This window comes from Lissotriton helveticus, chromosome 8 (assembly GCF_964261635.1).
Source record: "Lissotriton helveticus chromosome 8, aLisHel1.1, whole genome shotgun sequence".
Lineage (NCBI taxonomy): Eukaryota > Metazoa > Chordata > Amphibia > Caudata > Salamandridae > Lissotriton > Lissotriton helveticus.
In genome coordinates this window covers 354,726,542-354,753,785 of record NC_136069.1, presented here as the reverse complement: position 1 = coordinate 354,753,785, position 27,244 = coordinate 354,726,542, and the positions used below count along the sequence as shown (strand labels likewise).

Genomic DNA, 27,244 nt, shown 5'->3' with positions numbered 1-27,244 from the left:
CAGCAAATAATTTGAGGTTCGTCTATAAACATTTGCTTTGTGAAGGAATGCCTAGTGTTAGCAATTCCTACAGCTGGGAACCATCCTTTTGAAGATTAAGTTACCACACTGCACCATAGTGGGACTAGAAATTGGACAGATGTTTAGGAATACTATAAATGCTTGATATGACTGACTGGGTGTACATCATCCTTGCTAAGGCCAGATACCTAAACAGCTTGTTCTTGATAATAAAATGGACGACTCAGTTTATTAACATTCATGACAAATACAAAAACTGAGTAGTAGGCACCCCAGCAGGAACACTCAGCAAAGCATGTGGAATAATGTTGGAGAGGATGCAGGAAATTGTGTCCCCTCATTTACATAATTCTCCAAAGGCTTTGCGATTGTGGATCATAAGGGCTGAGGAGACACAGTTCCACCAGTGAAAGTGGGCACAATTTTCCTAGGTTTCTGGGCCTCATTGCCATGATTGAACATATAAAATGGCACAGAGGGCACAGAGATTCATAGGGCTGGACATATAATGAATTCAGAGACGTGTTTAACATAAGAAGCAATGTTTGAAAGGAACACAGCATAGTAGAACAATTACGTTGAGCTTGTTTAACAGAAATTGAGACAAATTGTTCAAGGTCTTCCTGAATGTAAACTGACCCACTCTCATCTAGGAGCTTTCATGAGATTCCAGCATATCCTGGAACCACAGAAATGCAAGTAACTCCTATAAACAAGAACAAACCATGTCCATGTTGCATGTTGAGGTGCAAGAGATGTAACAGGGAGGGGAGTATAAGAGTAAAAGGTTCTTTATTTTTCAATAAATACTCTCTTGTCACTGATTAAAGCAATGCTTCTTTATATAAGCGCAGGTGTGGTAATCTATTGAAGAAAAGTAATGTGCCCTAACGATTATTGAGGGTTAAATTCCTGGGGGATCTTGTGTGGGAAGTGAGCAGCATGGGAATGGGTGCACTAAGCATGTGTAGCCCATCATCTCTTGCAAGCAGGATGATCCTTATGCTTTTCAAACCTGCAGGTCCTGTCCTTCTGGTCTTTTGGGCAGTAGTGAATATACACCACCATGCCTAGTTACCCATCCTATTGTACCATAGAATGTCGAGTCTAGGAATAGTGTGTTATCAGAATATCATAGAGAAAATGTCAAAGGGCAAGATATTGAAAGATAAGTGCAAATAGAGGAAGCATAGATGTATTAGTCTAAAAAACCTCATCTACATAGTTTGAATATACATATACTTACCTTTTACACAAATTTAGGGCACTTAGTAGGGATGTCTGCCACAAATTGAAAAATGTTCTGCAACGATATGTGGATCTTCTCCAAGCACATTCACTAAGTTACTGAAGTTGATGGTTCTAGCATATATTTCTATCTAACAAGATGTTTTTTTCCGATGGAATATTTTTAAAATACATACCCTGTTGCCAGCATTAATTTGTTGTATTGTGTCATGACAGAAAAATCTGTCACCCATTTCGGTGTTTTGTTGATGGGCTTTTCCTGCAAAAAAAAATGAAAATATTGATTAGTGTCAGAATTAACTAAAATCCACATAAATTAAGAAATTCTTGTATTTGTTTGCGATATGTACATGTTTACAAAAAAGGATAACATTACTATAACATTTTGACTTTTTTTTACGAGAGAAGAGAACACAGAGCACGGATTAATTGTTAATAAGTATCACCCTACATATTTTAAAGGGCAGGCAGGAAAAAACAGTACTCCTTACTATGTCCTGCATCTCTGTATCGTATGGGATCATCCTAGCTGCCATAGATCTCAGTCGCGGCCACAGCAGGTTCTAAGGAGAGACCCCTATACTCCGCCCATCACTTCCAGATCTTCACATGCTTTTGAAGGCATCCTCGGGTTTGAAACACAGGGAGTTCCAAACCCATATTAAAATCTAAGCCATTCTTCCAGGCCGTTATTGGTGGTGAAGTGGTCGCCTTCCAGCTATGCGCTATGTCTCTTTTAGCCAAAGAAAGACCCAGGAGCAGTAAATGTTGTTTGTATATGTTACCCCCTATGCCCTCCAAGAAATGCAAAAGTACTAATTTAGGTGAGAAAGGAAGATCCCATCCCAAGACTTCAGATAAGCAGACCAACACTCTCCTCCAGAATCGTACAATCACTTTGCACTGCCATACCATGTGGAACAGGGTACCGTCCTCCCGAGAGCAGCGGAGACAGAGCGGAGAGGTCATTAGACCAGCCCTTAATAGTCGCACCGAGTGTAATATATTCAATGCAAATAGTTAAACTGGATCAGGCGGAGGCGCATAGCTATTGCAGCCTTCCTAGGGGAATAAAGTGCTTCCGTCCAATCCTCACTCTCCAGAGGTCCGAGGTCCTCCTCCCAGGCCCCCGAAGTTTATCTAATGTGGAGGGGCTATTTGTCACCAAAGATTGATAGATTTTGGAAATGTTATGATCATGCAGGTCTCCCATGAAGAGTTTAGCTTCGATGGGTCTAAATTCAGGGAGGGATTCTAGTCTAGCAATGTTGGGAAGAAGGGCGTGTCGAAACTGTAGGAATTTATAAAGTTGAATCATGGGCATTGTGAACTCCTGTTGGAATTGACGGAAAGACTTAAGAGTTGCACCAGGCATAACGTCTCCGAGGGTTGAGATTCCTATAGTATTTCAATGATGGAAGCAGGCCAGGCCAGCGAACTGAGGCAAGCCTCCATTTGCCCACAACAGAGTCTCTTTTGTCAGTCTGCCCCACCATCCTATCTTCCGCAATGCCTGCTTCCACACTTGGACCACCATACCGGTGGCTGACGGCAGGACTCGACGCATCGGGGCGGAATAGAGAATAGTATGTATGGAGTGGTTTCCCATGAGTCTGCGCTCCAGCAGGTAAGCCGGGTCTGAACGGTCCCTGTACCACCACTCATTCAGCATAAGCAAATGTGAGGCCATATAGTAAGACAAGATATCTGATGTGGCTAGGTCGCCGCTGTATGTTGACTGATAACAAGTATGTAGCGCAACTCGAGGAGTCTTCCCGTCCCATTGGAATTGACTCAGGGCCAAGTTAACCTGGCAGAACCACGTAGGTGAGATACGGAACGGATAATTCTGTAGTATGTACAATAACAGCGGTAAGGACTCCATTTAAAAAATGGGGTATCTACCCAGGGGGTTTTGAGATGTTTTGACATCATTCATCAAATAGCCTTTTTAAGAGATCTTAAGTAATGTTGGTATTCCTTAAAATTAAATATGATCTTGTATAGATAATTTATCTTTTATTTAGGGAGTAGAAAATGTGTCCAATACATTGGTATAAAACAGAATTTATTTATGTTTTACATATAGTGTGATAATTATTTTGCGTAATCCAAATCCAAGGAAATGTGTTGTATGCAATGTATAATTAACACTTTCCTGGCTTCTTGTAACCTACTAGGACTGGCTAGGGCAATGCATTTGTAAAATGCACCAGGTTTTCCTATATTTTCCTTGTTCCTTTATTCTTCTTCTTTACTTTCCCTCTCTTGCAGTGGGTGAAAGGCGAATGATGGAAAATGAGCCAACATTCTCAGCTAGTGCCAGAGCCTACAACCCATAATCTCACGAAGGCAATCTGAGACAAAAGTCTAACTTTACGACTTTTGGTATTCACAAAGGTCATTTACGAGTTGTATCTTTACGTCTGTAATTGGGGCCCTTCAGCCAACAGACTCTTCAACAATCCGAAATCTCGGAGACTGTACTTGGGAATACTGTAAAATATCTCCCAGTCACATGGAATTCCTGGTCTGAGCTGTTTCCGAGATAGATAATACCAGAAAGCATTCAGAATTGGAAGCAGCTGCAAATCAACATGTATTACAGCTGTATAAAAACCCTCAAATACATAAATAGATTGTTAGAGTGCAAATGTAGCTCTCTCATTTGTAGGGGTGCATCATAATCATGGGTAGTTCATACCTATATATATATATATTCCTTTAATGTATTAACTTAGGCCCTTAGAATGTGAACTATAATAACTTGAGAGTTGATGTGTTAGGGATATTTTTAATGTGAACGTGAAGAAATTAACATTGCAACTACATGTGTTGGCTGAAAACATGCAGAGTTCGTACATGCTGCTGACAATTATTCATTTGATGTGCTTATGTAATGAGTTAATTTAGAAAATACCCAGTAAAGAGTGTTCATGTTATATGTAATTTCACAAGGCCTTTGTGCCATTCCTTATGTTGTTCAATTTCTGTAGGCCTGGGATGTATTTTTCCCTTGAAAGCTCTTGTATTAGAGTTTGTAGTTGAATTATGTGTGCACGTTGGATTTGTTCTTTCTCATGTTTCTGTTGCAGGTGAAGAATTCATCCTTGTTAGCTAGAAGAATGTCTTTGTATAAGGAGTTAGGCTTAGGGAAAAGAGGCTACATTAAGTGTTGATACTGATAATAAAGAACTATTGTACTTTCTCGGCAGGCCTGGGAATCAAGGTCATATTGCCGAGGCCTGGGAGCATCGCAGCCTAGTGGAATTTTACCTACGAAGAGGTGGCTTGAATGGATGGTGTGATGTCGCAATGCATCTTGGGCTCCCACCAGCGACAGTGAAATATCGAAGTTAAGGACAATGTCTGAGGACTTCTGCCTTGCCTTGAGAGATAGCTCTTTAGCTTTATGCTACTTAACCCATCTGAGGTGAAGAGACTTCTTAGGAAGACTTCACATGCTGACACCTTAATGGATCTTGCCTTGGGGAATGCTGTGTAGGGATGCCATGCTAGAGATAGAGAAGGAGCAGACACATGCTTTATACCAACAAACTGCCAATTAAAGGAAATCTCAACATTTGTGCAGTTATCTTCTGCATTCTGGTCCTCGGACTGATAATTCTGTGCATATTGCACCACCTTAACGTCATCTGTAGATTTGGCTTTGTACTAGTTCCAATGTATTTCTACAACCTCATGTTGAGGTGCCTGTATGTCCAATTGTTCTTGCTTTGTAATAAACTAAATAAACCTAATTGGGAGTCTGTGATTATTCTGAGTCATAGAACATTGTAACGGCAATGATTAACTATCTAATGATTTCTCTCCCCTCTATGCTTGCATGCTGACAAAAAGAGCCATTGACCTGGGGTTCCATAGCAGATTTAGAACATGGAACCCAGCTCCGTCAAGATTTAATTAGCAAACTGTATATGCAGAATTTCTGATCTGCACCCATTAATACGAATAAACCACTTGTTCTCTTGCTCCTAAATCGTATCCCAGATGGTGGCCAATCCTACTCCCTGTCTGAAAGTGATCGAACTAAGCAAATTGCTTCTGCTGACTGCAAAGGCTTAAACTTAATTCCTTTCCACAAAAAGATGCAGAGTGAGGATCAGGAAACGTTTGTTTGTTTTGTTGAGCCTTGAGAAAAAGGTATATCTTAACAGCATTATGCATCACCTAACAGAGAAGCTAAATATATTATTTGGCTGCCTAAGAAGCAGACTGGCTTTTGAGTGGAATTTCTATATGATGTGCAGGGTAGTGGTACTGAACAAAATGCCTGTGTAAAGTCCTGAACCATGAAACACTACAACACTAGTTTGGTTTTGTGGACTTTTAAACTGCTTTAGGCAGGGTAGACAAGGTAAATGTGTAATCTTAGTGTTAATTATACTTCATATGACACATGGACAACTGCATGGCTGGATATCACCAGGGTTGCAAGAGGAATTTAAAGTGGAGATCTAAGCACGTGTATCTGTTGACGCCAGCAGTATTCAATTTGTACCTCTCAGGTTAAAGGAGATGACAAGGTGCACACGTGTTTCTCTATATATTTTTGAAAGGAACACATCCCTGCCTTTTATTATGTAGAGGATACTCTGGCCTTTGACTATGTAATGTGTTCGTAATTCAAAGAGGTTTAACCAGTTATGTTGCTATGCAGCATCAATGGAATGACCATTTATCATAACACAAACAGGATATTGAATTCTGTGTGCTTGTTATACCAGGGTACTTAGGACCTGCTGCAATAAACACTACAATTCGTGAACAGCATTTTTGTGACCAGTACATAATTTTACAAAACGACCTATATGCTTATAGGTTGGTTAATAAAATTCTGAATTAGAGCGGGTAGCAATCCAACTTGCCTCATGAATATTAATGCTCATCACAGGTATGCTGGCCTGCTAGAGTTAGCAGACAAACACATCTATGATCACCTATTAATAAAGTAAACTTTCAGTTAAATGTAGCCCATTTCCCTAAAAGGAAACCATGCTGCATTTAAAAATTCAAATGCAAAAAGTTTGTTTAAGAGTTGCAGTGGTCTAAAGAGTTGCCTGTGGTCCTCTGCACTACTGCCTTCTCTCCAACAAACATTTTTTTAACATTTACATTTGTGAATCCCTTACCACCGACTCAGGAGTCAGTAATTTTTCATTGGTTTGCAACTGGATTTCAGTCGCAAAACATGGAAAGATCTCATACTGAATCACTATTTTGAAGGGATTCTTAAAACACACACCTTCTGAATAGAGAGTCGGTACAGAGTCGCAAAGCTATTTTAAGAGTTGGTAAAAAGTTACGTACTCCAAAAATTGCTTTACAGTGTAAAAATACGATTTTGCATTTGTAAAGTGCGATTTAGACTGTTTGCGACTGTAAGAAAGTTTAGTACACCTGGACCTGGGTCATTTACTTCTGATGTGCTAAAAGTGTTTTTTCAATTATTGTTATTTAAGAATCCTAGTAGACTAGAAGTTAAAGAGGGCCCCTTTAACTTGAGAAAAGAAAGTACATGGAATGTCACTGATGTAAGGTCTAATATACTTTTTAACATTAATGGTGGTCAAACTCTGTTTCTTTTGACCCAAAAGTTCCATCTATCCGCATAGAACACTTAAATGGTATACAACATGCTTCTTGCAAACACCCATGGAGTACTCTAATGTAGTGGAGACCATACTTCGGTCCCCTCAACTCGTTTTCTTGGGAGGTTACAGCTTTGACCTCAGTAAAGAGGTCAAAGGTGGCAGCAGTAATTCTACACCTCTGGGATTCAGTAGCTGTCTACTACGCAGTTTACCTGAAGTCCAAAGACCTCTTGTAGCTGGGTTTAGTTTTATGTAATGTGTGTTAATATTTACAAATATCATACAGGTTGCGATCATACACGCATTGGACAGAGGTGGATATAAAACTGATCAAGATCACCTCTGGAGCACCTGTTGATGTTATCCTCAGATGATACTGAACATCTTTAGTATTGAATAGTGAATGTTAGATGAAGAATGGCTGCTGCACACTTCCTTCCTCTTACAGCATTGTCTGCAGTGCATGTCTGAAGGGAATAAAAATGGTGTCCTGCCAGAGCTGTCTCCCCAGGGAATGCATCAGCTTGGTGTAACACATGCAACAACATTCACAAGGTACTCTGGGAGTAGAACCAGCGATGTTCCATGGAAAACACCGCTATCACTGGAATATAGCGATAGCTGGCGATATGCAATCTGAGGCTAAGAGCGACCAGCGATAATTATCCTGCCATTTGTTGATATGCCCCTTGTCTCATTAATTGATCCCTATATGAGGTTTCAGATATAATCTGTAATAGTAAATATATTCTCAAATGTACATACAAACAATAGTTTGCTTCGTTTCAGCCTCAGCTCTGGTGACCAGAAGTGAATGGTGCCATCCTCTCGGACCATGACTAAAGTGTCATCAGGCATTGAGAACACACGCAAGATAGGTTCACCGTGTGAAATGTCTTGGACCGTGGCAGGCAACGAGAAGCTGATCTTCTTCAGCCGGGTACAATACGCCTCGTGTTCTGCATATTCCAGTTGCATATAGGTGCAAAAGTCATTCTGAGGAGAGGAAGCAAACTTGTATCAAATCATAGAATTCATACCTGTAAATATTAAATAGAAATAACCCATATGTTAAATTAAGTCAGATGATGTTAGTGAAAATAATTGCATTGAGGCTGTCTTCACGGTAGAATATAAATAATATCGCAGATGCACAGAAAACATATAAAATAGTTATTTATTATCAACCAATTAAGTGTCAAGAAAAGCGTAATTATAAAGATGTGGCTTCACTGTATTATATTATTTCTATTTTTTAGACCCGAAGAAGTACCCATGACTCTCCAATATCAAATAAATAGTACATTGAAATTTACATATGTAATCCCGCTAACTATGAGTAGGCACATTACACAGCTGCAGAGATATTGTATCCATTTTGGAATGGGATTTTATGCATTATTTATGAAAATTCTCAACTATACATTTTATTAACAATCTGTTTGCCTTACGCAACAATATATATGTGGGAATTGTGTGTCTCATGTTCTAAGTGACATCAGAAACATTGACAGGAAGGTCATTGTCCCAATAACTCAGTTTTCTGTTCAATGGAGAAACATGGACATATTGGAGAGTGTCTGGGATGCTGGATGATTTACCTCTTTTCATTTTTTTATTGAGATCCATCAAGCTTTCTAATTCATCCATATAAAACAGTATCATTTCTTGGTTATACACCACTAATCAATCAATACAGAATACATATTCAGAAATATAAAAATATTACGAAGCAGAGGAAGAACAAGAATAACATTGCTTTAGAATCATTAGAGACCGGAAGCAAAACCAATTTTTTTGCAATTAAAGTTCCTATTATGCTTAAAGTAAAAACTGAAAAAGAATGTGCAAATGTACAAAAAGGTCAATGCTAAGATTTATATTTGATCATAGTAGTAGCCCCTTCAAATAAACAAAGTGCACCTCTCTAAAATGCCAAATAAGTAAATAGTATGGAAGTCTAGCCATAATATTTAATCAAAATACCATTCCCACAGTTTTTCAAATGTCCTAATCCCCTCATTTCGCATAGCATATAGCCGTTCACTATTTCTGACTTGCTTCATTTTCCGAACCCACTCACACATTGTTGGAACATGACGTGATCGCCATTTTTTAAGCCCAAGGAGCCTGGCCATCGCCCTTGCAATGTATACTAGTTTCACCCATTTATCAGATAGTAGATAGATGGATCATATCCCAGGACTTTCAGCCAGCTATTGGAAGCCAGTTTAATTGGGCATTCCACCTCCAAGTACCGAAATATTTAAGTCCAAAAACCCTGAACAAAAGGGCACTGAGTGATAATATGCATCCAATTAGCTGCCGACGGATCTAAACAGCGGAAGTAATGACTAGACAGGTTAGAGTTAATCTGGGGAAAAAACTGTGGGGTTTTGTTTATCAGCCATTTGCTAAAAAATTGCATCCAGCGCCAATTAGCTCTGCGTAACACACTAAAATTAAGTTTATTAACTTCTGTCCACATACTAGCAGTTAATTCCAACCCTTCATGTTTTTCCCATTTTGTCATTGCTTTCCATTACTCAGGTCTCCTATCTACATTTGCTTCAAATAGCGCGAGCACCACATTTTTACTCCCATTTATCTGAACCAGATCCTAATTACTAAGCGATTTTTATAGCATTCTATAAAAACCAAGAAGGAACAAATAGTTTTGATTTAAATCGTAGATTTGGGAAATATTAAGCCACCTTTCCATCACACTAAAGTCAGAGATTTTCCTAAACCCAACTTTGGCCCATTTTTGGTTTATTTCAGATGAAACTTTAATTCCTGATTCCAAAGCAAGTTCGGATAAGAGGGTTCATGTTAATAATGGGGATTACATATCTGCTAACAAATGCTGACGTTTGCGAAAAAAATACTGCATGCTCTTATGACGGATTTTTTGTGGTGATTTAATCATTTTTAGCGGATAATGTATCTAGTACTCTGTGTAAATTAACAACGTAAAATAGTTCACAAATATTCCTGTCTGTGATTCCGATTTAAACCTAGACATATATTGTGCAAATTACGCAAAATAATAATCCCTGAGATTAGGGAGCGCTAGCCTACCTTTCTCCAAATCCTCATACAAAGTGCTTAGTGCAATTCAGAGGGCTTTTTTCCCCATATGAAGAATGTAAACATGGACTCAAGCTTTTTAAAAAAAAGTGCAGTTAAGAGACACGGAATAACAGAAACTAAAAATGTAATAACGGGAGAACATCTTAATCAGCAAAACCCTCCCCCTGATGGTTAATGGAAGAGAGTCCCAGTGTGATAATAATTTCTGTACTTTTAAAAGCAACAGAGGGAAATTTAAATTGTACAAGTCTACGATCCTTGGTGAGAACTTGATTCCTAAATATTTTTGGGGTTGAGAATTTGCTCATGAGGCAATATCTGTATGCAGAGCATCTGGTTTACATCCACATAATATTCTTTCTGCCTTCTCTTTATTAATTTTCTATCTGCCAAGACATTCATAATATGTGAAAATCTCAAAAACGTTTGCCTGGACCCCCATATCACAGTCGAGAATTAACATAATATCATCAGCTTATAGTTCTATTTTCCCTACAGATGGCAAAGGGGGCGGATATCTGCATTGTGTCGGACTGCAATGACCAGTGGCTCAGTAAAAAAGGCATATAAAACAGCAGACAGCAGGCATCCTTGTCCATCGCTTAACAATGATTTGTCCTACCTCAACATCATTGACAACTATGCTGGCTTCTGTATTGTTGTACATTCTTTCTATCAGCCCCGTGATCTGGGGGTTATGCCGAATCTGGACAGGATAAGAAATACCATCTCCCAGACCATGAGGTCAAATGTCTTCTCTCCGTCCAGCAAGTGTACCAGGGCCGGTGTATCCTTGGTCTCAAAGTAATCTAGTGCTTCGGCTAAATAGTGCATGTTTGTCCCTAGCTGACTCCCTGCGATAAAACCGTTTTGATCAGAATTAATCAGATTTGGTGCTATTATGTTGAATCTGTTATCTAAAAGTTTTGGGATAATTTTGCAGTCTGAGTTCAGTAGTGTAATTGGATGATATGAGTTGGGAATCTTCTTACTGTCCTTCCCTTTTCTTAAAAAGCTTACCAAGTTCCCTTTATGAAATGATACTGGTATCGGACCTCCCTCTAGCATTGTATTGGCGATTAATAGAAAGTATTCAAGTAGATCCTCCGAAAAAGCTTAAAAAAATTACACTGATATACCACCAGATCCACAGACTTTGCCTTTGGGGAGGTTCCCAATAACCTCCATCAGTTATTCTTCAGAAAAGGGGCGCATTATATTATCCTTTTCGACCTCAGATAGTACCGGAATATTTTGTTCCTGAATGAACGTCACAGGGGACGCATTATAAATCGATTGTTTTTGTCTTTAAGTACGCCTGTATTGTTCCAACATTATTTCCCCAATGTTGGCCGGGTCCTCTGTCCACATGCCGGTAACAGGGGATTTCAATGCATTTATCCGATTACTTGCAGCTTGTTCCCGAACCTGCTATGCAAGAAACCTCCCTGTGAAATGACTTTCCTCATATCCCTTTTGCATATAGGTGCGGTTTAGGGGTACACATTTTAGATAATATGCCTCACTTAACGCCCATTTAGCCTGATTGAGCTTTCATTGATTAAGAGCTGAGGGACTTCTTAGTAAGCTTTCATAGCACTGCTGCACGCTCTGTTCTAAGGTGTGCTTTTGTACTTTATCTTTTTAAAAATTTCCTGCGTCTTTACCTATTCCCAACCCATGAATATATGCATTTAAAGAATCCCAAGCAATATGAAGTGGAAACGTCCCATGATTTATCACCAGAAATTCCTGTATCTCTGTTTTGCAAAATAGCACCCAGTTTTCTTCCTTTAAATACTGTTTATTAAGAACCCGTCACCTAGGATGTACTAAATTTCACCCTAACTCAACTCCAAGAACAATCATTGCGTGATCCGAAAATCCATTAGGAAAGATTTGTTGATTGCTAGAAATCAGTGTCTTAGAAACAAGGAAAAAATCGATATGGGAAGAAGTATGAAATCTGCCCAAAAAACAGGTAAAGGCGATTTTAGTGGGGAATGTTTCCCGCCAGGGATCAATTAACCCCAGGGTCTTACTATAATTTTGAATAATTTTAAAGGTTTTTGGTTTTAATTGACTTTTGGATTTGACTGAGAAATTGATTTTAGGATTTTGCAAGAAGTTATAATCTCCTACTATAATTACTTCGCTGTGAATTTGTCATAGTGATTGGAATAATTCTTCATATGCTTGCCATTATCTTCGACTGGGGCGTAAGTGCTAGCGAAAGTGAAGCATCTTACCCCCAACCTGCAGGTCACCCAACACCACCTTCCATTTTTATCATTTTTGGAATTTACCACATCTGCTTCAAATTTTTTACCCAGAAAGATCGCAGTGCCCCAATGCGATGCGCGGGGGAATGGAAAATCCCCATTATGCCACCCAAGATCTAAATATGGGAATTCTGCTAACTTCTCCACCGGTATATGAGTCTCTTGGAATAAAACTACGGACAGACAATCTGTTTCAATCCAGGTTTCAATGGCTCACATTTTCCTTTTATTATTAAGGCCATTAACATTCTGGGAGATGACCTTGAGAGTATTCATCTGATCCAATGGCATAATATATTACTTGACCATAAAAAGTCTTGATATAGAATAAAACTTGGAGTAAAGTAAGCCCTCAGACGTAAAGTTCTGATTGTGAAATTGAGTTTGACGATTGATTGTGACATTGGATCTCTTCTTACCCCCTTGCTCCCAATTCCCCCACACCACCACCAACCTCCCCTATTATCCACAACGTTGCCCCCTCCCAGAAGCCGTGGTGAGTGATTCGCCATCCCACTCACACCTGACAGGCTCATCCCAGCCCCAAGACTGGCACCTTGACCATGTGCCAGGAGTTATCGGCCTGTCCCCCATCTCCCACCACCTCAGGACACTAAAAAGAAAAAAAAAGAGACAGAAAGAAAAAAGAAAGACACAAAAAAGAATTAGAGGAGCAAGAAAGAAGAAAAAGGAGAAAAAAGCAACAAATGTAAGGGTAAACATTGAATACGACTGGACTTAGGGCTTATTACTTATTAGATATTTGCTGTAGCAACTCCTGTCCTTAAACAAATGAAGCATTTTAACAAACTCTTTCTGTCTTTTGGCAGCTGAAGATGGCATTTCTGGAAATAAAGTGTGAATTAAACTGTTGCTATTTGTTTTTGTTCATGTACAGAATGGTGTGAATTATGTCATATATTTTTTGTGTTCATTGATAAGGGGCTATTGTCCATGTAGGATATAACTTTGTATGATATATTCAATGAGAATAATATGTGTGGTTAGGGTAAATTAAATGTACTCTACCCAGTAACTGTTTTGTATTTATTCCTTGATACCAACTGTCTTGCTTATAATTACGTTCTATGTCCAGGTGTATAAGGGTCATTTGGGTATACCCCTGTTGATTTTGATCTGTATTGTAAATACAGCGCATCCATTGTGGCACAAGGACATTTGGCACTGGCGCAAGGAAACTGACGCATCTATGCAGATGCATTGTAAATCTGCCCCTGTGAGACCACCGGCTGGGTATTCTCAAACCTATCTATGCCAAAGGTTTTGCCATAGATAATAGGGGGTATTCTTTAAATTCCTTAGATTTAACAGCCTCAGCTTCATGTTCAGAGTTGGCCTATTGTAAGTCTTCTACGAGGATCTGGTTAGGAGAGGCTACCACACCTACTGAGTCACTGGCGGCTGAACGACGGCTCGTTTTCAAATCAATCAATCAATCAATCCATTTGTAAAGTGGACTACTTACCCGTGAGGGCCTCAAGGCGCTGGGGGAGGGGAATGCTGCTACTGTTTGAAAAGACAGGTCTTGAGGAGTCTTCTGAAGGTCAGCTGGGCTTGGGTCTGCCTTAGGTGGGTGGGGAGGGTGTTCCAGGTCTTGGCGGCAAGGTGAGTAAACGATCTGCCACTGGAGGTCGCTCTTTGGATTAGGAGGACTGTGGCGAGGTCGGCGGAGCGGAGCTGGCGGGTGGGGGTGTGGAAGCTGAGTCGTCTGTTGAGGTATGCTGGTCCGGTGTTGTGGAGTGCTTTGTGTGCGTGGGTGAGGAGTTTGAAGGTTATCCTATTGTTGATGGGTAGCCAGTGCAGGTCTCTCAGGTGGGGTGTGATGTGGCTGCGCTAAGGGATGTTGAGGATCAGGCGTGCAGAGGCGTTCTGGATGCGTTGCAGCCGTTCAGGAGTTTGGCAGAGGCTCCTGCGTAGAGGGCGTTTCCGTAGTCTAATCTGCTGCAGACGAGGGCCTGGGTGATCGTTCTTCTCGTTTCGGTGGGGATCCACTTGTAGATCCTGCGGAGAATGCGGAGGTTGTTGAAGCAGGAGGAGGAGACAGCGTTGACCTACCTAGTCATGGAGAGGGTGGAGTCGAGGATGACCCCAAGGTTGCTTGTGTGGTCGGTGGGTGTTGGGGCTGTACCCAGTGCGGTTGGCCACCAGGAGTTGTCCCAGGCCGAAGGGGTGGATCCGAGGATGAGGACCTCCGTCTTGTCCGAGTTCAGCTACAGTCGGCTGTTCCACATCCATTGGGCGACGGCCTACATTCCTTTGTGGAGGTTGGTTTTGGCGGTGTGGGGGTCTTTGGTGAGGGAGAGGATCAGGGAGAGGATCAGCTGGGTGTCATCGGCATAGTAGATGATGTTGAGGTCATGCAGTCGGGCGACATAGGCGAGTGGTGCCACGTAGATGTTGAACAGCGTTGGGCTGAGGGATGAGCCCTGGGGTACGCCGCAGATGATCTTGGTGGCTTCGGAGCGGAAGGGGGAAGGCGGACGCTCTGTGTTCTGCCGGAGAGGAAAGAGGTGGTCCAGTCCAGGGCTTTCTCTTGGATCCTGGCGTCATGGTGTGTGTGTAGTTTGCGGTGGCAGACCGTGTCGAAGGTGGCTGACAGCTCCAGGAGGATGAGGGCCGCGGTTTCACCGTTGTCTAGCAGGATCCTGAAGTCATCTGTGGCAGCGATGAGGGCAGTTTCAGTACTGTGGTTGCTGCGGAACCCAGAATGGGAAGAGTCCAGGATGCTGTTCTCTTCGAGGTAGCGGGTCAGTTGTTTGTTGAAGGTCTTCTCGATGACCTTTGCCGGAAACGGGAGCAGGGAGATGGGCCGGAAGTTCTTGAGGCCTGCCTTGGGTTTCTTGAGTAAGGCATTGATCTTGGCGTGCTTCCAGCTCTCCGGGAAGGTTGCTGTCTTGAAGGAGATGTTGATGACTTTCCGGAGATGGGGTGTGATGGCTGTGCCGGCTTTGTTGAAGATGTGGTGTGGGCAAGGGTCTGACGGAGATCCGGAGTGGATGGTGTTCATGATCTTGATGGTGTTGTCGTCGGTGGTGTTGGTCCAGGAGAGGAGGGTGTTGGTGCGGGTGGTGGTCATGGGGTCGGAGGTCTCGGTGGTTGTCGGGGCGTTCGTGGCGTTGAAGCTGTCGTGGATGTCTGCGATCTTGTGGTGGAAGAAGGTGGCTAGCGAGTCGCACAGGTCATGCGAAGGTGGGATGTCGTTGGTGTTGGAGCTGGGGTTGGAGAGTTCCATCACGATGTTGAAGAGCACTTTGCTGGTGTGTGCATTGTTGTCTAGGCGGTCTTTGAAGGAGGCCCATTTGGCGGATCTGAGGAGGTGATGAAATCTGCGGATGGTGTTCTTGTGGGCTGCGTAGCTGCCCGGTGTTCGTTCACGGAGCCAGTTCTTCTCCAGTTTTTGGCTGGTTTGCTCGGAGGCCTGGAGGTCTTAAGTGAACCAGCTGGCTTTCTTGCTGGTGTGACTGTTGGAGGGGCTTCTTGAACGGGGCAAGGGTGTTGGCGCAGTCATCGATCCACTGACTTAGGTTGCGAGCGGTGGTGTCGAGGTAAGTGGGGTCAGCGGGTGGGCTCTGGGCGAGGGTGGTGGTAAGCTGGTCTTCAGTGACTTTGCTCCAGCTGCGGCACGGCATCTTTTGGGTGCGGTGGTGCGTGGTGGGCTTCTTGAAGGTGAAGTGAATGCAGCGATGGTCGGTCCAGTGGAGTTCGGTGGTGTGGCTGAAGGAGATGTGGGGGCTTGCGGAGAAGATGGGGTTAAGCATGTGGCCAGCAGAGTGGGTGTGTATTGTGATGAGTTGTCTGAGTCCGAGGTTGGCTAGGTTGTCAATCAGGGTGGTAGAGTAGGTGTCGTTGTTGTTCTCTAGGTGGTAGTTCAGGTCACCGAGGAGGACGTAGTCCGTGGAGGCGAGGGTGTGTGTGCTGATGGAGTCGCTGAACTGTGGTCGGAGTCCGGGGGGTCTGTAGACGAGGGTTCCTCTGGGGGTGGTGTTGGGGTCGGTGTGGATCTGGAAGTGCAGGTGTTCGGCGTTGCTGAGGGTGTCGTCGGTGTTGGTCGAGACTCTGAGAGTGTTCCTGTGGACAATGGCGATTCCTCCTCCCACTCCGTTAGTGTGGTCCCTGCGGGTGATCTTGTAGCCTTCCAGGACAGCTATGGCGATGTCGGGTGCCGAGGCGGGGTTCAGCCAGGTCTCCTCCAAGGAAGGCAAAGTCTGGGTAGGTTGAGTCAAGTAGGTCCCAGAGCTCAACAGCGTGTTTGCGGGCGGAGCGTGTGTTGAGGAGGATGCATCTGAGGTAGTTGGGTTATTTCCTGGTCGGTGGCTTGGCGTGGCGGAAGCTGGTGAAGCTGCAGTTCCGGCAGATGAAAGGTCCGTGGGTGCGCTTTGGGCGGCCAGGGAGCAGAAGTGTGATCGTCCGGTGTTGAGTGGGTGCTGGCATCGTAGTGGTGTTGGGCATTGTGGTGGTTGCGGGGTCCAGGGGTTCTGGCCCTGGTCACGGACGGGCGCAGACGGGCTTGCCTTAGGCACGCCAGCGGCGCATCCACTGCGCGGCTGTTGCGCGGCCTCCATATACGGGGAGTTGGGAGGGAGGAGCAGCTGGGAAGTGGGAGCGGAGTGGTGAATGGGTGAGCAGGGGGTGGGCCCCAGGGACGCAGCGGCGGGTATATCGGGAAAAAGGTGAAGGACGGCAGGGGAACCATAAGGAGAGCGGTCACAGAACTAGCAGGGGAAAAAAAGGTAAATAAGGAAAACAATAAACATGTACAGTCAAGCAATCAAAGCAGTGCAGCAGAGAGAAGAGTACAACCGCGGCAGTACCGCGGCATGGGGAGCGACCTGCCTACGAGCAGGGTCAAAGTTCTGACACATCCCCCTGCCAAGCCATATCTTCCCTGGACCGGAAACAAGCATCCTGGGACCGGTTTCGGGTTCATAACCCTCATCAGTCAGGCTATCTTGATTCCAGTGGCAAAGTTAGCTCTTTGGTATCGCTTTGTTTGCCCTAAGTTCCCAGGGTATGCCCAGACGTGGTTCCCTTGCTCACTTGGCCACTGCATTCAAGCTAGCCTGGCTGATGACAGCTGAATAGCCAGAAACCGGTCCCAGGATGCTTTTTTTTTCCGGTCCAGGGAAGACATGGCTTGGCAGTTCGGGCTGGACTGTTCCCATGAGGCACAGGGTCAGACTGATTTGCATATGGCCATATCTGAACTGGGGGGGTGGAGGAGCTAAATAATGATGATGGATTAAACCCAGATCAGTTGACTGGGAGTGAGTGTTTGATTTGCTCAAGCGCTCCGTCCATCATCCCCTTTGGTTTCGCTAAGCCCATACACAGCCATCAACAAAGTTGATGGTCCTGCAGAGGTGAACATTCATGAAGCCTGCTAGAAACTTGCTAGTAGAGCTTCTAGCTGAGAGACTGCACTGTGCCATAACTCAGAGCCATCATCCATATGAAGCAAACGCTGAAAGCAGTGATGAACAGGTATGAAAACAGAAACGTACGTTACTGGAACATACGATTCAAACACCACACAACCTCCTATAGACCTGACAACCCAGGGTCAGGCGTGAGACTGATGCGTGGGGCAGTTGCAGGTGGCATTCTGTGCAATGAACGCTGTATATCATATACTCCCAATAGCAGCAGAAAGGAGTGCAAAATATAACGCTGCCATATTCCTGAACAGAACGTAGGTGCAAGGTGGGCTGCATGGATCAAAACATTTGAAGACTTCATAGAAGCGTTAGAAGAAAAAGACAGTAGGAAAATCATGAAATATCTGAAAAACCTTGCCAGTGATGGAGTGAAAGAAGTGCTAAAGAAAGTTTCACAAACTGATGCAATGTCATACCAAAAGATAAAAGGGGCGTGGGAAGCCAATTTCTATCCAACGCCAAATGTCAACTATGAAAGGTACATTTTCAAACAAGCGCGACAACAGGTTGGTGAAATGATGTATGAGTTTGTTGAGAGACTTAGCACACTTATCAAACACTGTAACTACTGTGGTTTCAATTATGAAAAAGCCCTGTACCTCAAAGTCATCAATGGTTGTCTCTCACACTCTTTCAGAAGATGCATGTTGAGAGAGACATTTTAGCGAAAGTACTAATGGCTGCGGGGGAAGAAGAATGAGCAGATCGACAAGCTGCTGATATGGAAGCAGGAACAGCGACCAATGAATCAGCGTTGATCATGAAAAGTAAGCATAAACACAGAACAGATGTGCACAGGTTGATGTCTCCAAAGAATGTAAAGTTGCGCTTCCTATGTGGGTTTTCATTTCCCCATCAAGGTAAATGTCCAGCCATGGGACACACATGGAAAGGCTGCAGGAAAGAAAGCCACTGCGTAACGGTCTGCAAAGTGAAGTGAAACCAAATGTGTCACAGGGAGAAAAGAAAATGAGCGCCAGAAGGTTCCAGAAGCATTCTCGCCACACCTACAAGGCCAAAAGGCAACATCAGTTACGACAAGTAGGAACAAAGCAAAGTCGGATGCATCAAATTCATCATACAAAGGTTCTTCAACGTCACTATCAAGCGCTAGTGAAGAAGATGGATGTGCATTGATGATATCTACCAAAGAACAACATGCACATGTAGGATTAGATGCTTGCAACGAAGATCAAAAGTCAAAAAAGAAGCACCAAAAGGAGAACAGAATTTCATTTGGACACAGCCCTAAAATTACATTAAAGGTGACCAGTTGCACCATAACCTTCATTATAGACAGTGGTACATTGATTAATAACATGTAGATAGAGAACTTTAACAGCATATCTCCTGTGCCATGACTTACTCTAACAAACACAAAGGTAGACATGTGGGCTGCGTCCAAAACGTTACAGAGTCAAGGGTCATTTACAGCAACCATGAGACATAAAACAACGTCAGTCTAAGCGCCGATTCATGTTCTTTAGGGAACTTCATTGAGTGCATGCCTACTTAGGTTGCCACTGCTGCTAACATGGGACTGATATCCCTTCAGTTCCCGTTGTTTCATGGCCTAGGAGAGCTCAAGACAATGAAAGTGCAACCTCATATTAATGCGAACATTCGCCCTGTTACTCAACCGCACTGCAGAGTCTCTTTCAACTTACAAGAAGCCGTTGAGAAAGAACTAGAAACATTGTTAAAACATGTCATCATTCAATGTACCACCAGTCCTAAGCTGTTGGATTCGCCCATAGTTGTGTTGCCAAAAAAGGACATTGGAGGTGCAGTGCACATTTGTGTTGGTATGCGCCAGGCCAACAAAGCAATCGAGAGGGAATGACATCCTGGTTCCCACATCGCGGACATTATCATGCAACTGAATGGAGCCAAAGTCTTCTTCTGTCTTGACGTGAACAAAGAATAACATCAACTCAAGCTGGAAAAAAACTGTAGGCACATTACTACTTTTATGACTCACATTGGTTTGTTCAGATACAAATGCTGAGTTTTGGGATATCTTCGGCTGGGGATACATTTCAGGATGTCATCTGCTGAGTAATTCAGTCTGTCACACATGTTTTTGATTACATTGATGCCTTACTGGTATTTGGGACAACACAAAAGTAGCATAATAAGGCCCTTATACAGGTGTGCCAATCACTTGTTGACACAGGTCTCTCTTTGAATGCCTCAAAGTGCGAGTTTCACAAAACCAAACTCAAATTCTTTTTGCACATATTCTCTAATGCGGGAATGACTCCTGACCTGGATAAAGTGCAAGCATTTTCATCTGCTTGCCCCCGCAAGATGTAACCATACTGCGATCATCCTTAGGCATGGCTAGTTATTGCCCAAGATACATTTGTGACTTTGCAACATTGAGGGCCCTAATGAGAAACTTAACAAAGCAAAATGGTCCGTTCCAGTGGTCTGCTGACTGAAACCATAGTTTCAAAGACATAAAATATGTGATTGAGAATGCAAATGAAATGCCAGAAATTTACTGTATTTATATCACTGCTGAATGATTGATTTTGAAACTGTCTTGTTTCAAGATACTCTTCGTAATAAGTACAAAAATGTTCTCATGCTGTGTTTTCCTTTTTGAAACTTATATCAATAAAAAAGTTTTAAAAAAGTGAATGCAACTGAAATGGCCTGCTTTGACCCCAAGTTGCATACTGAAACCACAGTAGATGCGAGCCTGGTGTGGCTAGGGTCAATCCTTGATCAGCACAATGGACATCCGAATGCCCAGAGACACATTGTCGCCCATGCCAGTAGAGCAGTCTGAAACAGAATGTGCCTACTCTCAGCCAGAGAAGGAAAGTCTGGATGTAGTGTGGACCTGCAAACATTTGCATTTGTTTTTATATGGGAAATGTTTCACTATCACAGATCACAAGGAGTTGCTCACTATCTTCAGAAACCCGAAAGCTAAGATTTCCCCTCGTATTGAGAGGTGGGGATTGTGACTTTGTGTGTACACAAGCCAGGGAAAGATTAAAACTCCACCAAGTACTTTACACAAGCGCCACTACATCGCCACAGTTCAACGTCCAAAGCGCCTGAAAAGTATCTAAATTTCATTGTGATGACCAGCATGAGAGCAGCTCTATCCATTGAACAAATTATTGCTGCTATGAATGCAGATAAGAACATGCTCATCCTCAAAGATATCATTACAACACAATCTTGGAAGAAAAGTGTTTGCCCTATTGATGATGATGTTGAATTTCAAAAATTCAAAAATTTACAAGATGCGCCATCCGTCACCTGATAAGGTATCAAACTGAGAGCCTTGAGAATCGTCAGACCTGTGAGCTTGGGGCAACAAATCATTGACCTGCCCCAATAAGGACATTGTGGCATGGTAGCCACCAAAAGAGCCCTAAGAGACAGAGTGTGGTTCCCTCGCCTAGATGAACGATGTGACACACCATTTATTGACAATGTCTGAAATTCCTGCGCATGCCTGGGAGAGAGTTGCAGTTGATTTCTTTGGGCCTCTAAGAAATGGATATCATCTGATGGTAGTCATTGATGAATCTTAAAATTTTCCTTTAGTGGAAGACTTGTTATCGAGCAGCCTGATAACATCTTTGCATCAACGCTATTTGGTAGGTAGGTAGAAAAGCTTTATTCGATTCCACAAGTTTATAAAATCATAAAAGCGACATTTCATACACAGGTTAATGCAGTTCCATAAATTACAATTAATGCTAAGCCATAAAAGTGTTTAAGAACTTATTACACTTTTCCTTCTCCTGAAGGTACCTTTTAAAAAAACAATTATTATACCAACACAACACATATCACTCAAAAATTGTAAAAACAGTAGGGCAGGACGGCAGTGACGCCATGTACCCTGATTTAAAAAAGGTTTTATCCATCTAGCCCTTTCCTCCGAGTAAAATTTGCAGAAGAATAACACGTGCGATGTAGATTGGTCAGATAGATTGTCACACGTGCAGTTACAGAGGTTTCTGGACCAGTCGTTAGTTTTAGGAAATGTAATTAATCGAACAAAATAATCAAATCTAAATCTGGTCAGGATAAACCTATCAAACCCCTCTTGGCACCAGACCAGGTATGGTTGAATTGAAGGTGAGGTCAAGGTAATTTAGTGTTGTATTACCGTTTTCTTGTTTAACTCCACTCCTAGTCTCAAGGATTCAAAGTGGTACCAACAGAGAACCTTTAGGTCTTTCCTGGATATATTAACTAAGGAGACAGGTTTATCGTAAAACTCGGGTCTCTCTAGGTCATTGGTGAGGTTGCGAATGTACTTCAACCATGGGATCTTTGTGGCCTGGTCTAAGCCCAACGTGTCTCTGATAATTTCCCTGTTTAGAATTAGATCTGTTGAGGTCCATACTATGTGCCATAGCAATAAGGGTTGCATACTAATTAAGTCACTTATGTGTCATACCCCCAGCTCAGAATGAAGATTAAAAACAGATGTGCTTTGAGGAGTGGCTAAAACAAACCTTAAAAATGCATTTTCTACCCTTTGAATGGGTGATGTATCACAGACTCCCCATACGCCTGCTCCATACACAGCTACACTGATACACATAGCCATATATATTTTCAATAGGATTTCTGGTGGCCTTTTTCCCATCTTTATAGCGAATAACATTCATGCTGCTGTTGCTCTTCTAAACATCAGTGTCCTATTGTTTATAGCTGGTCCCCAGGATCCTGATTTCTCTAAGACAATCCCTAAGTATGAGAATATTTTGGTAGCTGCGATTTTCTCGTACCCAGCAAACAGGGGACAAGATCTCTTTTTGCCTCGCCCACAGGACATAACAAATGTTTTTTTCACATTAAGTTTCAGGCCCTTATTATCCATAAAATTTAGGTAGGTATCAAGTGCTGTCTGTAAGCCGAGTTGGGTTCTCGCCATTAGAACGGCGTCATCGGCATATAATAGTGAAACTATCTGTTTGTTTTTAGCCTGCCGTGAGTCTCGTACACTGGCGACGAATTCCCGTTCCAGATAATTGGTATATATAGTGAAAAGGAAGGGGGCAATGGACGCAACCTTGTCTTACAGCCTTTCTTACATAAAAGGGCTTGGTACACTCTCCTTTTGTGCCGAATCTCACCTTGGCCATTGAGTCCACGTACAGTTGTCTTAGGAAACGGATTAGTGTCTGATCTACCATTAAATCTGATAAAATCTGCCATAGTTGTTCATGAATTACGCTGTCAAAAGCCGCGGTAAGGTCTACAAAAACTGCAAACAGTTTACCGTTCTTGGCCTGAGTATATTTTCCATGTAATATGGAAAAATGTAGCACCTGTTCTACCGTGCCCCGTCCCTCCCTGAACCCATATTGGACCGGGCTTAAGAAATTATTGTCTTACGCCCAGACTTGAAGGCGGTTCAAAATGACCCTGCCTGCAACTTTCATAAATGAGTCGATCAGGGATATGGGGCGGTAGCACGCAGGGTTGTCTTGATCTCCTTTTTGAAAGATGGGGATGATTATCGACTCAGACCAGGATTTGATGAAGCCATTCTCGCAGCTTGCTTCCAGGACTCGGGTTAATAGAGGGGACCAGAGCTCAATTGAGTGTTTATATAAATCGATCGGAATCCCATCCAGGCCTGGCGCTTTGCCTCCCTTGCTCTCTTTTATAGCAGCCAGTACTTCCTCATTTGTAAAGTTAATATGGATAGGTGCACATTTTTCCCGACCCTCCTGGGCAGCAGGACCGGTAGCGACTATTTTATCTGTACCCCCTGGATTGTACACTTCTGAGAAGAAGTCAATCCATGAGTCTTCCGGGATGGCTACCTCCATTCTTGGACCATCCCCTACATCAACGCTATTTTCAAATCTGACATTGGTCCACCTTTCATTAGCAGAGAATTCACAGAGTTTCTTGTTCGACTCAATGCCAAGAGAAGAGTGCACCTCTCTGGCCCCAAACCAATGGTGTTGTTGAACGATTCATGGGCAGCTTCAAGAAGGTAATTCAGCGAGGATTGATCGAGGGAATCAATCTCAACCCAGCCAAGTGCCAAGCCCTTCATGACTACTGGTCAACTTCTCACTCCGCAACTGGTGAGGGTCCTGCCACCTTGCTATTAGGGAAAGCCATCAGCACCAAACTACAACAATGGACTTCAGACCGATTGATGAATGCCGATGAGGTTCGTGTCAGAGACACTTTTCGAAAGTGCAAGATGAAAATATATGCTGATCAGCACCGATGCGCACAGGAAACAGTCTTCGGCAACAGGGACTGGGTACTGGTCAAGCAGAAAAGCAAGTGAAAAACAGACATCCGTTTGATGTCGAACCTTTGAGGGTTGTAACATGCAAAGGAGACATGATGATAGTGCATCATCCCGGAAAATCCATCATACAGGACTCGTCACACTTTAAACACCTACCTTGATGTTCGTCAGCTCCTGATATCCAGAGTAAGGCGACCTCGCCTGTTTGTCCTGATCAAACTGCTGAACTGATGTCTTCGGTGCCTGATCAAGGTACCTCTAAAACTACCCCATAGCACGCAATCTGACCGACCAGTTTGAGCGCCTCGATGACTCATTGAGGAGTTATGATGTTAATGTTGTCTGTACTTCATATTTAACTTAAAGGGGAGAAGTAGTGTCTTGAGATTATGCGTGTTAGGACCCTTGTGGTTCTGGGTTAGACTCTAAACAGGATTAACTTAATCTACTGAGAGGTGTTAAAGTGTGGTTACAAAAGTTACACTATGCGTGCAGTCGGTGGTTGTATGTTGAAGAATAAATACATATGTTGCAGATCTCCTTGTGTGTTGTATTTGATTTTCATGCTTCCGGGCTGGGGAGGATGCTATAGTGCATACATGAGTATCTGCAGACTTCTGACACAAAGACATTCAGGAGACCTTGACGTACTTGGTTATTAAAATGTGCCTAGATGGTTATGCTATCTTACCTTTCAAGTCTTGCCCTAACTAAATGTATGCAAACATCCAGCACTCCCGGGCTGTATAGCGCTCCTACAGTCCCCTTATATTAAGCAACCAAACAATGCACACATCTTCCAAATGTGCAACATTATCTTTATTATCTTCTCACATCAGTTACTTACCCAGTGAATTCTTCCTCCTGCAGTATAGTCTATTTTCATAAATAGTTCTTCAATCTGTTCATCTCTCTAGGGAAACAATAGATTAGGCCAATTTATAAAAGCCCCATTGTAAAATAAAAGCACCCAAATCTTTGTTGCACTTTATCAATTTTAAGATTTATAATTGCAGGAACAAATTTAATGGGAGCTAAAGGAATACTATGTGTCAAGAGTGATCTGCAAACTATATGCATTCTGTTTTGCAAATTAGAAACAATATTTCTGCAAAGGTTATAATTTAAATTCATATTCCACTTCGGATCGCCTTCAGGGGATGGGCTCGGTCTTCTTAAGCTTAACTCTACTTTGTTGTGCTGCTAAAAGTAAGCCTCCAGCTCCCCAATTTGCCTGCCTGACTGTTTTCCAGCAGGCTCCTATCTCTGGGTTTAACGTTGTCCCCCTACTGACTACTTATGATTGCCTCTGGCTGGGGGGCATTACTCCACTATTCCTCCCAAAGGTCACCATGGTAGGATGCGAGGAAGAAAGAGAAAGTTGTGGGTACAAAAAGAGAATAAAGAAAGAGGTAATGTTTTACAGCGAGGTAGAGAGGACTACATATGAGGAGATGTAAAGAGAGAGGGAGAGGCAGGCTACACTAAGAGGTACAGCAGAAAGTGAGGCAAGGCAGAAAGCGAGGTGAGTAAGGCAGAGGCTGGGGTAGAATGAGGTAAAGACTGACAGGTCTTTAGACATAGACCCACCTGATGGAAATCAGTACGGACCCTGTCCCTCATGGCAACAGTCCATCCTGAACCTTAATCTTCTCACCCCATCCTCCTGAGAAGTCTAGAGAGATGCAAGGTCTCCAGTGAGAGTGAGAGGGAATAGGTAGAGAGAGAAGAGCATTATGAGAAGACAGATCAGGTCAAAAGAGTAGTTAAGCAGAAGGAAAGATAAAGAGCGGAGGTGAAGAGCAGAAAAGAGTTGAGATGTAAAGAGAAAAGAGGTGAAGTACAGAAAGAAAGGTGAATTTGATACAGTGGTAGAGATAGAGGGAAAAGGAGAGAAAGTGCTAGAGACACAGCTCAGTTAGAGACCTATAAAGATAGAGACAAAGAACGAGTGAGAGAGAGCGAAAGGTGTGACTTAGACAAGGTGCGATTACATAGAAAAGGAGGTACAAAGAGAAATGATACAGAGGGTGGAACAGGTGATGATAGATACAGAAAAAGGTAACGAAAGAGAAAAGTAGGTAGTGAGAGGCGAGTGAAATAGGGAGAGAGGTGAGGTAGAGAGAACAGAGCTCGGAAGAGGAAAAATAGAGATATGATGTAGCGAACAAATAGTAAAATAAACATAGCTGCATAGAGAGATATGGAGAAAAAAGAGGTGGTTGAGAGAGAGAAGTGAAGTAGATGAAGGAGAGACATAGGGTGGAAACACATCTATGAAGTGCAGAAGGAGGGGGGAGTAGGCAAGGAGATGGTATAGAGAGATGGAGATGTAGAGATGCAAAGGAAGGCACGGTGAGTTGAAAAAAAGTTTGAGAGATGTGTTGACAGGAGTGTAGCTCCAGTGGAGGGGGTTTGGGGTGTGAGATTTAATGTAAAAAAGTAGCACAACACTGAGACAGAGATATGCATCATGGACCTTATTACTATAAGAGTGCACTTTCCCTGTTTGTGCCACAGAGCACCTTTAAGCAGGTGCACAGGGTGCAAACAGGGAAAGTGCACACAATTATGAAGAATGAGCTACTCTCAGTGCAGTTGAGAACAGTTTTAACGCTGGCCCATGTTTCTCTGTGCAGGCAGCAACCCGCCTGCACTTCCAAAAGGGATTAGAGAACCACTTGCAGGCGGGTGCAATGAGTGATTGCACCCACCTGCAGGAGGATTTCTGGGTGGTCCATGGAACCCCCTTTAATCCCTCAAGAGGGCTGCCCTCCGGGGGTGCATTGACACAACATTTTGTGGCGCATTTTCAGTGCACCTCCAAAGGGCATTTTTACCTCTGCACCTACGTTGGTAATATGAAATGGCAATAGAGGTAGTGTTCTACCCTCTTGCATGAGGCCATGCCTCCATGCAAAGAGGGATCACCCTCTCTCTATAGCGCTGGCGATATATGTGTGCAAATGCTCTCTGTATTACCAAAGGGGACGCACAAGTGTCTGCAACCTCTTCTGTAATACCAAAGTGCCCCGGGGAAAACACCTGCTGCGCCCGAGGCACTTTCTGTAATAAGGCCACTGGTAGTTGAATTTCAAAATGTGAAACCATACAGCAGCGACTCCACTACAATGGAGGAGGAGCGTCGCCTCACCTTTGAACAGTTGAAAAAATGAAAAATAAAACGACAATAAAGCCTTGTTCATTATCGTTTTATTTTTTGTTCGGAACTGAGGGTTTGGGGTGGGGCCAGAGATGACAGGCTGGTGG

At 43.0% G+C, this 27,244-nt stretch overlaps 1 protein-coding gene across 1 annotated transcript in view; it reads right to left on the bottom strand.

Annotated features, from left to right (window-relative positions):
- The window catches only part of LOC144771636 (cilia- and flagella-associated protein 337-like), a 556,113-nt gene that overhangs the window by 417,830 nt on the left and 111,039 nt on the right, over nt 1-27,244 (bottom strand). Inside the window, exons 5-7 of the mRNA XM_078656000.1 lie at nt 24,822-24,887; nt 7,650-7,880; nt 1,446-1,528 (exon numbers count right to left, since the gene is read on the bottom strand). Coding sequence (XP_078512126.1) covers nt 1,446-1,528; nt 7,650-7,880; nt 24,822-24,887 — 380 coding nt within the window. The remainder of the gene's footprint in view (nt 1-1,445; nt 1,529-7,649; nt 7,881-24,821; nt 24,888-27,244) is intronic.